This window comes from Gallus gallus, chromosome 10 (genome assembly GCF_016699485.2).
Source record: "Gallus gallus isolate bGalGal1 chromosome 10, bGalGal1.mat.broiler.GRCg7b, whole genome shotgun sequence".
Classification (NCBI taxonomy): domain Eukaryota; kingdom Metazoa; phylum Chordata; class Aves; order Galliformes; family Phasianidae; genus Gallus; species Gallus gallus.
This window is the reverse complement of record NC_052541.1, coordinates 6,693,575-6,707,182: the sequence shown is the minus strand read 5'-3', so window position 1 is coordinate 6,707,182 and position 13,608 is coordinate 6,693,575. Positions and strand designations below refer to the sequence as shown.

Sequence of the window (13,608 nt, the reverse complement as noted above, 5' to 3'; positions counted from 1 at the left end):
GGAGGGCTGTGGGAGCTCTTTTATTCCCTCTAAGCCAAGGGAATGCTCTGCACTTTCCAGAAACCAGCATGAGTTATGAGCTAGAGTGCCTATTTTTGTCAGACAGGCAATGATACCATCTAGAGCCAATATTTAACGCTAATTCAGGGTTTAGTCTTCTCAGTTGCAGTCTGCCATTGAATACAATTGAATCAAGACGTATTTGTAAATAAAGTGACATCGTGCAGTTATTACTTTGCATGCTTGCAATAAATGTAACAGGGTTTTTAGCAAATTTAATATATGTAACAATTAAACTGGGGGAAACCCACAGTGAATCATGGGAATTCTTAAATTGAAACAAATTCAACCTCCCTCTCTTGCTATTAAAAAGATTGGGGTTTTTTGCATATAAGATGTTCTGAAGCGTGTCAGTAGCTGTGCTGTACACTGCTCATTCAATTAGCCTGATCCCTGTCTTCACAAAGATGAATGTGTTCAAATCTAAATACAACCTCTCATTAATAATGATGTACTGAAAAACAAAAATGACTATTACAATTACATCCTCATGGTAACAGAAATGATACATCATGAGGCTGTTAACATAATCTCCACTCCTTTTCTGTGAAACCTAGGTAGACAGAAATCTCAAGCCCTTGTCAGGACAAAACCCTATCACTGGCAATGGCAAGCATGACTGTCAAAACTTTTCTGAGCTTATAAATGTAATGGAAACCAATTCCCACTCTGTATCCCTCAAGACTGTGGAAAGTGCTTGTGTCAGCAGGTTGTGTTGGGAATATGCCAAAGAACTGTCATGCATTCTGCCTGGCCAGAGATTTAGGGCACTTCAATGAACTGTTCTCACTGCGTAACGAATGAAAGAAGGGAGATCAGGAGGGGTCTCCCTATAGCAAAACTCCATCCGTTTCTCATACAGTGGGAATTATTTAAGTTAATCACGGAGTGGCCATTTATTGCAATTCACAGCCCTTATTCATCCTTCTTAAGAACTGAAAAGGGATAGCGGCAGCAACCTGTGCCAGTCTGGGTTATCCTCAGCAAAATCCTCCACTTTCTCCAGTTAGGAGCAATTCTACAGAGCCTTCTGACCTGACGATTCCTAGCAAAGTTATGTCTGCTCCTGGCTTTGGCTACTTTGGTTATCACTCAAAGATGAAGTCTCAGAGGCTCCCAAGGCACCATTTGATATGACTTTAGAAGGTCAGTCTCTGAGACTAGTTTGTATCTGTTATTAGACATAAGCTGATAGTATAGACTGAGGTATTTTATCCAGGGTCATAGACAAGCTTGCTTTATTTTCCAGCTTGCCTCTATCACTGTTTCCTTTAACATGAGAAGCTGGACTACTTTTACATTTTCCATATTCTGAAGGTGATCCTGTTTTTCAAAGCAAAATTGAACTCACTTTGTTTTTAAGTCCCACTAAATCATTTTCTTTGTCCTTTTAGTAAATGTTCTAACAGCTGGGCTAACCTACCTGATATTAAGTGTTTTGAAGTGTGATAGAAAGTGATTAATGTCTTTCTTGCTTGCTAAGTCTTAAATTTCACTACTTACAGCAAGCAGAGCAGCTCCTGGAAGCTCCCTGTGCCTGGGTTGTTCTGGTAGCAGCTGAGAGATATGTTAACAAAAATGTTCAGGTGTAGAGTCGGCTTTGGGTAGTCAAAAGTCCACTGCTACTGCTAGATAGCTGTCATGGCTGACAGGCTCCTTGTTCACTAAGGAGTCCTACAGGTGGGTAGCAGCGTTCTGCCAGTATATTGAATCATTACCTGTGTTGATGGAATATGTTACTGATGGCTGAACTTCGAATTTTCCTGACTTTGTTTTACCTTTAGTTCATGCCCTTGAGTCATTCTGACTTTGATATCCTGCAGCAAAATGCTGCGTGACAAAATTGCCTCTCTTTTTAGCCCTCACATGATGAAATCTTGTAAGACAGAATTATTTGCTCAAGTCAGTGCTCAATTTGCTCAAGATGAACTGAAAACTGATTAGCTTTTCAGTTTCCAAGAAAGTATTCTTTCTTTTCCCAACACAAGAAGCTTTTCCTTTCTCACAAAGGCTCTGGAAGTTTTGATGTGGTTTTGGCATTTTAATGTGTGCAAGTATCTACACAGCTTCTTGTATTCATAGCTTCTTGTATTTCAAGAGGTTGGATCTGTTTAGTTGCCTCCTCTGTCCTGGTCCTGTGCAGCCAGAATACAATGAAGGAAAGCATTTTCTTTCCACTTTTTGTATTCAATAATCATCTTATACCAAGATCCAGCTGGGAGTTCAGTATCAATCCTCCTGGTGCACATGCTAAGGTCCTTGGAAAAATTTCACAAGCTAACAACAGGCTTCTGGAGAGGACTGCTGTGTTCTCCCTTGCTTTCAGGTGAGTGATTAATTCCATACACTGTTTTTAGTACCGCAGAGAAACTGTTGCTGTGTTTAAGCTGCACTACAGAGTGGAGGGGGTAAAGAAAACCTCATGAGCAACCACATAGGTAGTGAGAAGAGTAGAGGAAATTTGTTCCATCAGATAGTCTGTGGAACAACCCAGTGAACAACATGACAGCTCACCTTGCGGCAGCAGGTACTGTCTCTTGTACATATCCAGGGAAAAAAGATATAGCATTTCGGTGTGCAGGTACAACAATTTGTGTTTCTACAAACTGATCACTTGAATTCTAAGGACAAAAATGGCTTACCTTTAAAGCCAGATACACCATTCATTCTATGTAATCAAAATGATAGGCGTTACAAATACTTGGCAGCTCTCTATTTCACAAAGAACTTCAACATGTAGAAGTATGAAGTACAATTCATATGACACCCATCACAAACCTAATAAACTGAAAGTTACTAAGAGCTCAACAGAAAAGAAGCTTTCAAATTTCTCTTTAATTAACTGCTCATATTTCATTTTGCCTTAAGATTTTAATTCTTTGATTAAAAAGTCTAAAATAAATTAAAGATCAAGAAGCACACAAAGTAAGGAAGACATTTTCAGGTTGGATTTCAGAGATTTAACTGCAAAATTCATATTAATGTTGTAGGAGATATTTAGGTAAGCCCTGCGCACTGCTGCAATACCTCATCCCTAAAGGTGTGAAAGAGCCTGAGGTTCTGAGTTGGAAGGTGTGAAAGTCACAGCAACAAGTATCATCCTGCCAGTGAAGGTGCCTCAGGGCTGAATTTGGCTTTGATGTCCTAAATGTCCTCAGCTAATATCATTAGCAGCATAGAGTGGCCGAGTATAAAATAAGGAACACCAGCTTTCAGGAGGCATTCAGTGCAAACAGAATCAAATGAAGAGTTGATGCAAAGGGAGCTGGCCTGAAGAAAGCACAAGCCCAAGGCACACAGCCATGCAGAACTGGCACACCATGCTGACCAGGCTGGGCACTAAAACTCATCTCCTTAAACTCCACTGTTACTATTAGTAAGAGCTACTATCGTTGTTCAGGGAGTGCTCCATCCCAGTGGTAGGCTGCATCATTACTACTGAGTCACTTGCTGTCAGAGCTCAGTTTTCATATGAAAATCTCACTGATATGACAAAACTTCTAACACTACATATAAATGTGTGTTTAACTTTGAAGTGGTTTTGAGAAAAATACAGCAAAACAGTAAAAATTCATCTCTAATTCTGACTATTGAATTATTTTGCACTTTTTGCACCCATTTCCAAGGAATCAGAAACATTCTGTGGCCTGTTTCTGCTCTTGAGTTACATGTGCTCTGTCATAGATATTATTTATGCATTGATAATGGCCTTTATACTGCATTTTTTGCATAATTGGAAGTATGTGCTGTAAGCTGAGCCAAACACATTTTTCAATGATAAAGAGGTATATTACTGACTGCTAGAGAAAGGAGGGGTAAATGCAGTACTCTTTTATGGTGAAAAGGAAATCAAGTGGGAAAGTGGGATCGAGAATTCAAATCTCTTTCATCTGAAAAATCCTGTACCCTACCTTTTTCTCCACTTTTATATTGTCTAAAAACCTGTTTTATATTGCCAGCTCTCCATATGGGTGTTTATTCCTATGCAAAAACAAACAAACAAACAAACAAAAACCAACCCAAACAATCCTTACAAAGATTATCAGAGGGCTGCAGCACCTCCCCTACAAAGACAGGCAGAGGGAGCTGGGCATGCTCAGCCTGGAGAAGGCTGTGTGGTAGCCTCACTGCAGCTTTCCAGTACCTAAAGGGAGCCTATAAACAGGAGGGGAGTCAACTCTTTGCAAGGGTAGATAATGGCAGGACAAGGGGAAATGGTTTTAAGTTGAGGGAGAGAAGATTTCGGTTGGATGTCAGGGGGAAGTTCTTTACCAACAGAGTGGTGAGGTGCTGGAACGGGCTGCTGTGGATGCGCCGTCCCTGGAGGTGTTCAAGGCCAGGCTGGATGGGGCCCTGGGCAGCCTGGTCGAGTATTAGATATGGATGTTGGTGGCCCTGCATGTGGCAGGGGAGTTAGAGCTTGATGGTCCTTGAGGTCCCTTACAACCCAAGCTATTCTATGACTCTATGATGATTCTTAATTCCATCCAGATTTGCATTTTACTTAGTCTTGCCTTTTGGCAGAGGCCAAGGTGTACATAGGTGATGCCATCAGGAATAATGAACATGCCCCCACTATGAGGCAGCCTTTACTATATTCTTCAAGATCAAGTCTTGCTATGAATGCCCAAAGGTAGTCCTTGGCAAGCAGCAGCAGTTTTCATTTCAGTGAAGAATACTGGGGTGGCTTTTCTGCATAACTGATCATTTTTAACCATATCCTTGAGATGGCAAAAGTCAATTCTACAGGCACTTCTAGGAAGCCTTGGGCCAATTTGACTTTAACACAGCTGTTTAACACTGGCATATGAAGACAGGAGAACTGTAGCAGTCCCCCTTCCAAGTTGATTCAGTGTTACAAATAACATGAACTCAGTGTGGTGCTTTCAGAGGGACGCCCTGTGTGTGAAGCTGACAAGTGCTGCTCGGGCCCCCTGGAGGTTGGCCACACAGGGTGCTGATGTACGTCAGCATAATGTGCAGGGAATGGCGAGGTCTTCATCCTGACACTCTGGCTGCATAAAGTATGCCCATGGCTCCAAACAGCAGTATGTGAGCACCTTGCTGTCTTCACAGTTTTTATCTTTACATACAGTACAGAATTGAGAAAGCATGACTGTCCATATTTTTCAAATAGGAAGGTGAAGCGCACCGGTAAGCAGAAAAAGACTATTTCAGAACAAGAAATTCCCAGTTCCCAGGCTTTCCTCCAACTGCTTGAACTTTTCTTCCTTGCCAGTTTACTTACTATGCAGTAGCATACAGCTAGCGAGGCTCATAGCAAATTTCTACACCGTGGCTACATTAGCAGCTCGCTAGGGATCCCATCTAGGATCTGGTGTCTTGCTGGGAGAACACTGCTTGTACAACAGATTATATCTGCTCTATCTTTAGTTCCTGACAGCTTCCATCAATCTTAGCTCAACTTGACAGCAGCTTGATCTGACAGCATCAGAGAAGCACTGAAAGAAGCCAGAAACTAACAGTAGATTTGAGTGTCTTTTGCCAACTGACCATTTCACGAGTGCTTAGCTCACCCGCCAGCCCCTATTCTCAGTAGAATTCAGGCCTTTTCAGTTAGACAGATCTCAGGCATGGCCCTAAAGAGGAAGAAGGAGAAAATCCCAAGCTGTGTTAAGCAAAAATTCCCTCTCTAATTAAACATAGCATGATTTTAAATGAGGTGGGATAAAACTTCATTAGGTGCCAGTAATTTGATAGAAGATGCCGAGAATGTTTAATGAGCAAGTGTGAGACAGTGAGATAAGAGGTAATGAACTAATTAACCTTCTGGTCTTGGTAGGATAACATTCAAGCAAACAAAAGTGAAAATCTATATAGGAAGTGCCTTACCAGTCTCTAAGTGACTGCTAGCTCATTCTTAATTTTAGACTGCAATCATTAACTTCAGTCTCATGATGGGACACCAGTTAGGAACCTAGCATTTCTGCTAATAATGAGAGACGTCTTTTAGAAAGGTTTGGAGTTAAGTGAGGTCAGTTCAAAGAGGTGCTCAAGAAGGCTAGAAGCAAGCTGTGTCTCATCTCTAAAGCCTTATAATGCTGGTCCTTAAGATGTTCAACAGCCTTCTGGTCTGAGGATTCTCGTTCTTGGATGTCAGAAGTGGTACAATTTAAAAGTGATTCTGAAAACTGACACCCCCTTACATATTGAATTCATAAATAATGGTTCTGGGAATTAAAAAATTTCTATGAAAATTCTTATCTAGTAAAACTTTCCCCCAAACAGAATTCAAGACGTTATGAACCTGAGCTTGTTTTTCAGCAAAGCAAGTTGGTTTTTTTTCTATACAGCTGTATGTGATTCTTGACCAAAACACTGAGAACACTGATGCAATCTGAAGATTTAACATGAATCTTTTTGGGAGAAAGAAAAGAGATTGATTGGGTTTAGGAAACCTTTTATTTAAAAGACACATCTAGGAAATTTGACTGTACTCATTCACTCAGTAGTAGAAAATCTTCAGCTAATGTATGCAAGAGAAAATACTGAACTTTCTCAGGGTTTTGCAAAAAAGGGACAAAGGAGATATAAGCACTGCCTGGAGTGGATGGAAGATGGGAAAGACAACACTTTACACAGACAGTCTGACAGTGATTATAAACATTTTCTCTTCTCAAACCCAAGAGGCCTACAAAGGAGCATTTTAATCAATGGAAGCAATGCTGCTTCCTCCCATGCCCAGAAATGCAGTATCTGTCTTGGCCCTGAGAAACTGAAATGCTCAGTGTGTCTGCAGGTTAGAACAGAAGGAGCTGAGTAGACTCCAATACATAAGTAGTGACAAGTAAAGAGTTTTCCGTGATGTATTCATTCTCATGAAAGAAAAAAAATGCATTTCAGTCATCTGGAAGCAGTTTGCAAACTCAGACTGAATGCTGTTCAAAATCTTCAGTTACAAAACCGACAGTTAGCGCTGATGGTCCCACTGTCCCTCAGTTTTCCAACAGCCCTGTGGCCTGCAGCTCAAATACCGCTCTTGTGCTTTTAGTTTCTCCTCCTCATGCTATTCTGTTTAGAAAAACTATTCAAAATCTGTGGGGGAGGAAATAGATTCAGCATTTTTCACTGCCTGTGTTATTACCACGCTGTAAAGCAATTATACTTTTTTGTTGTTGTTCAATAAATATTTAATTTCTTCTCTTCAAGAGGGAAGGCAATGTGATGACAGCTCCCTGGTAGCAGTGTGTTTGTGAAGAGGTGACACAGTAGGTGTGGCTGCTCCCTGATGATGGATCTGAAAACTGCTGCAGTCATCAACCATCTTCACCCAGGAACACAAGGCACAGCTGCACATTGCTGTGGCTAAACTCCCTGCTCACAGTAGCAACGTAGCTGTCTTTTCCTAGGTCTTACTTTTTCAGTGATTTGGGTGACATTCAACAAAGTAAAAATAAATGAGGAATTGGATTTGAAGTGCAGAATTTTGTGCTAATAGATTTTAGTTAGTAATTCTTTTTATGCAAGCCTTTTGCAAAGCATGCATTTCTCTCTGGCTGTTTGTTGCTATCTAGATGCCAATCTATAGCATCAGAGGCTTATTTTGCTTCATTTTTTCCTTGCTTTTTTTCTGCAATGGATGCTACACGTGCTGACATCCCTTTGAAGTTGATCAGATAATGTTCCTCACAAAGTTTATACTGTCCAGATTAATGGCCTTCAGAAAGCACTGTGGAATTTCCATATATCTTCTTTTACATATTTTGTTAGGATTATATTATGTTATATTTATGTTATACAAAAATATATTATACATAAATATATTATGTATATGTTATACATAAACATATTATGTTATGTTTAACATAGGATAAAAGTAAGATAATGTGAGAATCTGACTGTGTTCCCTAAGGTGATCAGTCTGATAGACTATTTAAAGTGAAAAGACAGACAAAAATCAGATGGGAAATGAAAGAATGAAGACAGTGCTAAATCCTGCAAAAAAGCACAGAATGTTTTTGATACCTCTACCTACAAAAAGGAGTGAAGGACCATTCAAATCTTTTTGATGCCAGTGACATCCCCTTCATTAATCACACTACCATTAAATAACGTGATAATCAGTGCAGTAGCAGTTGCCATCTGCCATCGCAGATCATGACTACAGTTATGAATTAAGTAGAGAGAGGCAGCATCCCACTGACATCCCGCAGCACAAAAGGAACCTGACTTGCTTCTCATGAGCTGTGCTGCTTGTCCAGCACTACCCATGAGAAAAAACACACCAATCCAAATGGCATTATACAGTTACTGCCTTCATTCTCTGATAAGTTTTGCCAGCAGTTCAGATTATATTGTGAGAACATATTATGGGGAAGTATTGCACAAGCAAGGAAAAATGATGTTAATGTAGTTTGCTGTAAAGCTTTTAAAGCTGTCCACAAAACTCCCCTAGACATGAGAACCCCACAGAATATCTCCCCCCCCACCCCTCACCAGCTTCCCCCAGGCTTGTAGAAGAGGACAAAGCCTTTCAGACAGAATCTTTCCTCCAGTGATAGGCGAGTCAATCCAGTAATAAGAAGACTTTGGAAGCCATCTGTTCTGGGAAAAAAGAACTCTAAACCAGCTCTCAGCATGCAGCAAAGTTCTTACAGCTGAGGAACAGTGATAGGATTTAGTACAGTGATCCAAATGGGAGCTACTTTGATCATCTATACGCTCTTTCAAGCCCTGAATGTTTAAACTATCAGAAAGACACACCAGGAAAACAGCATAGGCCATCTTGTCTTCTGCACAGAAGTTATCTTTGAGTTTGGACTCCTGAGATAGTCAATTTCAGTTAGGTTTGATTGAAAGCTTACTATTCAGAATAACTCTTGGCTTTTGGTGGATTAGTGTCCCAGAAAACGTCTGTAGAGTCCCCTGCAGGCAAACCTGGGAGGCTGTGCCATGTGCCCAGCTGCCTTGGCAGCACAGCAGGCAGCTGAATCACTCTGCCAGCAGCACAACTGGATTTAAGGTCTGCTGTTCCCTTCAGCTGCGCTGGTTTAACTGCTCGGTGATTGCTCTCCAGCATGGTTCTGTGATGTGTGCTGGTTGATAGTGGAGCTCCTTTCTGTTATTCCAAAAATAGTTCATCTGACTACGCTGTAGACTCAGGGCTTCAAAATAAATCCCCATGGCATATCATTAGCTTAAGCATCAGCAGCTCTCCAGCTTTAGTACAGTCTTTTCCTGCTACTCAAAAGGGAATTTTTAAAACATCACTTATCTAAGGCTAGAGCCATTCATGTGTGGAAAGAGATCACACTGGGAGTAAAATGTGAGTTTAAGTCAGGATTTAACAATGCAGAAATACATGCCATTTAGCTAATTGTCCTGAAACAAATTTCCCACAACATAATGGATTCTGAATTGCTCTGCACCTTTATGTAGCCAGTTAGACCTGTGCAGGGCAACAAACCTCCTGTGTCCTGCAGTGAAGGCACACAGCAGCAGTGCCATCAGCAGAGCTCAGGTGTAACAGATGGGACATCGTGTCAGAGGAACCAGCGTATTTGTCTGGGACAGCACTCAGAGCCTTGAGAAAATGCTACTGAACTTTAAATGATAAGTTAGCATTAGCGGTGTTAACAGTAGAGGGGCAGTCTGACAGAATGGTGTCTGACATGGAAGTGCAGATGAAGCAAAGGGGTGGAACTGAATTTCTCTATGTGAAAAAAATGCACCTGCTGACATTCACTGACATTTGCTGAACGTTTATGGAGACCAAGCAGTGGATGGAGCACAGTGAGGCAATGGGCGGTGTGTTTCTGCAGTGATGGCAGTGACAATGGGGCACCTCCACCAGTACAGATTTTTATGAGCACAGCATGGAGGCTCTTGTTCATGGCTGGTGAAAATGCATAGCTAACAGTGGTCACTGTGTTGAAAAAGGAGGTTTGGAGCTGATAATATGCTTTATGAAATAGTGTTATTGTGTTCTTTTTATCTGTTGTAGTTTCCATGGAAACAATAGGAGGCATTACATTCAAAGCAACAGACCTAAATTAGCTTTGTTGTGATTACAGCATATGCAGGTTACCGAGAGAAGCATCAAATTAATGTTTGTATGGCTAACAAATAACAGATGCTATTACAAATTAGTTACTACTTTGCCTGGCTGACATCTTCAGCAATGCATTCAGAATGTTATTTCATACATCATAATATATTCCTCATACTAAAGGGTTAAAGAGCCCTGTTTCCCCGGGATGCCATTTGAATGGCACTTGAGATAATATTCAGCACAGTACCAAACTCTACCTCAGTATTTTGTTATTTGTCTGTATGTTGTACATTTAGTTGTGATCGCACACGACCTACTAACACTGGTGTGCACTTACTGATGCTGCTTTTCAAAAGGCTCCACTTGTCTGAAACTGTCCCTTGCACTATTTGATTTTACTATTGTGTTCATCTAATACGGCTTCAATTAAATGTCTTTCAGACCATTTATTGGATTAGTTCACTAAACAAGAGGAAGAGCATTTATCTTTAGTAAGGACTATTAAGAAAAAGACAGCTTTATGGTATGAAATGTGATTAAATCCTTTTTAGCCATATAGGGTTGTTTAGGAACAGTATTTAAGTTCAGGAGGGATAGCTGTAAATTCAGAGGTGTAGATGCACAAGCAACTCTGACAGCTCCTGCTGTACAGCTGCCCAACACTTGCTACCGCCCTGCCTTTGCCTGCACATGAAGCTCTGGCTGTTGCTGGGACAGGGACTGTGCATTCAGCTCAGAGTGCCCAATACTGATAGTATTTGCCTCACAAAACCCAGGTGGATACTGATGATGACTGAGGGATGAGTAATTGCTGGTACCTCTAGAGAAATGAGGTCACCAACATTTTCCTGTGTTTGAGAAATGAAGAATTAATCTTCTTAATTAACTGCAGCATTTAAACTGCCCGTTCTGTCCCTTGAGCTTGCATCAGATAGTTATAGGAGGCAAGGGGGAAGGCCATGTGAACACGGTAACTTCCAGGTACAATAACAACATTCTGCCCTGCAAATCCTTTCTTGAAAAGCTGTGATACGGCATTACCTTGTATCATACCACTAAAATCAGTGGTGCTACAGCTGCCTTTTAAGAAGTCACCGGATGTGGCCTCAACACACATCACAGAGCTTAGTCACTGTTGTCCAGTGCAGTTTCTATGATCTGTGTATGTCTGGTGTGTGAGGTTAATTAGGGAGAGTGCTGCTCCTAAGCAAAGGTGGAACAAGCAACCTTTGCTATAATCTGTTTTGCCTTTTGAGATACATTATTAAAGGAGCCCCAGGGAAGAACCTGCCAGAAGGATACCCTCCGGTAACAACTTGACTGGCAGCAGTAATACAAAGTACATTAAAAGTACCTGTGAAAACTTCCTATGCAGTAAGGTAGAGGCAGTAATTCTCTTTGTTTTAAAAGGTACCTAAGCACAACTATTTCAGAACAGCCATATATATTTACTAGCACTAATCATATGATACTAAGCTGGCTTATTTTCTTCTCTCCAGGATGAAAAGAATCAAGTATTAACAACAAACATCTGGCTACAAATGGTGAGTTCTGAGGAACAAAGCATGTTTATTCCTCCTTTGTTCTTTGCATTTAAGCTGGTGCAGGTACAAATTTTAGGAAGCTTCCGAGCTTCTGTTCTGCATCTCCCTATGCAGTGCACAAAACTAAGGCGAATGGCAGTCTGCAGGGCTGAGATTTGGGGCCTGATGCTGTTTCAGGCATTTCTGAAAATTTTTAAAGAAACTGAGTCACCACAGCTGTGTGTGTTACAAACTCACCTTAGCTGATTTAAGCCACTCGAGACTTAATCATCATCAGATACCCAGAGTTCCAGGAAGGTGCAAGTTCCTTATCACCCATTTCAACAAATCTATTACGTTTTGGTAAATCATTTATTTGTTAGAAAGAACTATACATGTATGAAATGCATTTCATCTGTTGTGATCAGAACTCTGAAAATCACCTGGCAGCTCAGGAGGAAATTTATTCCAAAGAGATGGATTATTTCCTGCTATCTGCTGCTGTTGTCCTAACTGAATGCCTCTGCTGTCCTGTTTGCTTTGCTTTCAATCTGTCTCCATAAGAAACCGCAGGAAGATTTTAATTAAAATGGACATGCTGTTCCCACGTTGCTCAAAATACTGTTTTTTAAACATAAATTATCATCTTATTTTTACTGTGAAAATGAGGATTTTTAATGATATTACTCCAAATTCCATTTCTCAGTTGTATGACAAATGTGTATTTGAACATACTTTCAGTTTCCCAACGTTCAGCTGCGGACACTGTATTTTTCATTGTTTCCCAGTTTATTTCGCACACATATGGTGTTTGTTTTTCAAGCAGTGGCTTTGTTTTACCTTTTGTTGCAGTACAGTTGTCAGAGGCTTTTCAGACTTAACATAACTCTATTACTGCCATAGACAGCACAGCAGAGAACTCTGTCTCCCATTAACTCAAGGCTGACATTACTGGGAAGGAATGTTAATCACTTTTTAATAAATGGAACAGTTAGTATCTCTGTAAAAGTATTTGAATTTCTTTAAGATTAATTAGTGAGAGAGTTGCTCCTAAGCAAAGGAGCCTACACAGATTTATTCTGATGGGATCAGTCATAGTTTTGAAATTGGTTTACCACTTAAGATTGAGAATTAAAAAGATGCCTCTTACCACACTGACTACTGGGCTCTAACCACAATTCCTACCATAAATCTGTGTTTCACAAAGATGAGATACAGTATGGTGGTTTTTTCCATACTGCAGAGGCCAGGATGAGAACTGCCATTTCATTCCCATCTTACAGAAACAGAACTGTATGGGCTAAGTAAAGCTTTACAGAAGAGTTTCATTTTTCAAGACAAGCATGCTGCTTCAGCAGAAACTTTACATCTCTCTGTTTCTTTAATCAGATCCTTCAGTCTAAATGTATTATTTTTCCTTTGACTGTAACACTTTTATAGAGGATCTTTCCCGCTCAGTGGTAGGCCTTAAGAAAGAAGTGAAAGACTATTTGGATGACCTAGAAAGAATAGTGTGGCTATTCCATTTGTTCACAAAGAAGAGCTGACTTGGAAGAAGCATTCAGCTCATGCTATTTTAGAGTCTTACTTTACAGTAAGATTAAAACTGTCAAATATAATGTGTTTTTGGCTTTGAGTTGTAACAAAAACAGTTGCTGTAATTACTTACCAGGAAAAAAGGTGACAATTCATACTCAAGGAGCTATCAATTATTTTCCCTCTCTTTTATCTTACAGTCTCTTTCTGAGACTCTTTTTTCCCCCTAAGGAAATTCTCTTTTTTATAAAATGTGTGTTCACTGTATTTCTTTTGATTTATTCATCTTAGTACATACTGTATGAGGAGCATGTAATGGTCACAATGAGCAAATCGTGCGATGTAGCCACTCATCATGGCCTCTGTACACATAGAAAAAAAAACCAACCCAAAAAAACCCAACCAGGTGTTTCTGTATTCACTATATCCTACACAGATTCAAAGCATACTTATGGCAAACATACGACATTTTATTGT

At 40.3% G+C, this 13,608-nt stretch overlaps 3 protein-coding genes across 4 annotated transcripts in view; 2 read left to right on the top strand and 1 right to left on the bottom strand.

The window, feature by feature from the left end:
* Positions 1-13,608, top strand: part of MPHOSPH10 (M-phase phosphoprotein 10) — a 1,076,704-nt gene that overhangs the window by 177,414 nt on the left and 885,682 nt on the right. The gene's annotated exons all lie outside the window — the stretch shown is intronic.
* Positions 1-13,608, bottom strand: part of MYO1E (myosin IE) — a 220,193-nt gene that overhangs the window by 125,177 nt on the left and 81,408 nt on the right. The window lies entirely within an intron of this gene.
* The window catches only part of CHRNA7 (cholinergic receptor nicotinic alpha 7 subunit), a 42,340-nt gene that overhangs the window by 11,246 nt on the left and 17,486 nt on the right, over positions 1-13,608 (top strand). The window contains exon 3 of the mRNA NM_204181.3: positions 11,572-11,616. Within this exon, the coding sequence (NP_989512.3) occupies positions 11,572-11,616 (45 nt within the window). The remainder of the gene's footprint in view (positions 1-11,571; positions 11,617-13,608) is intronic.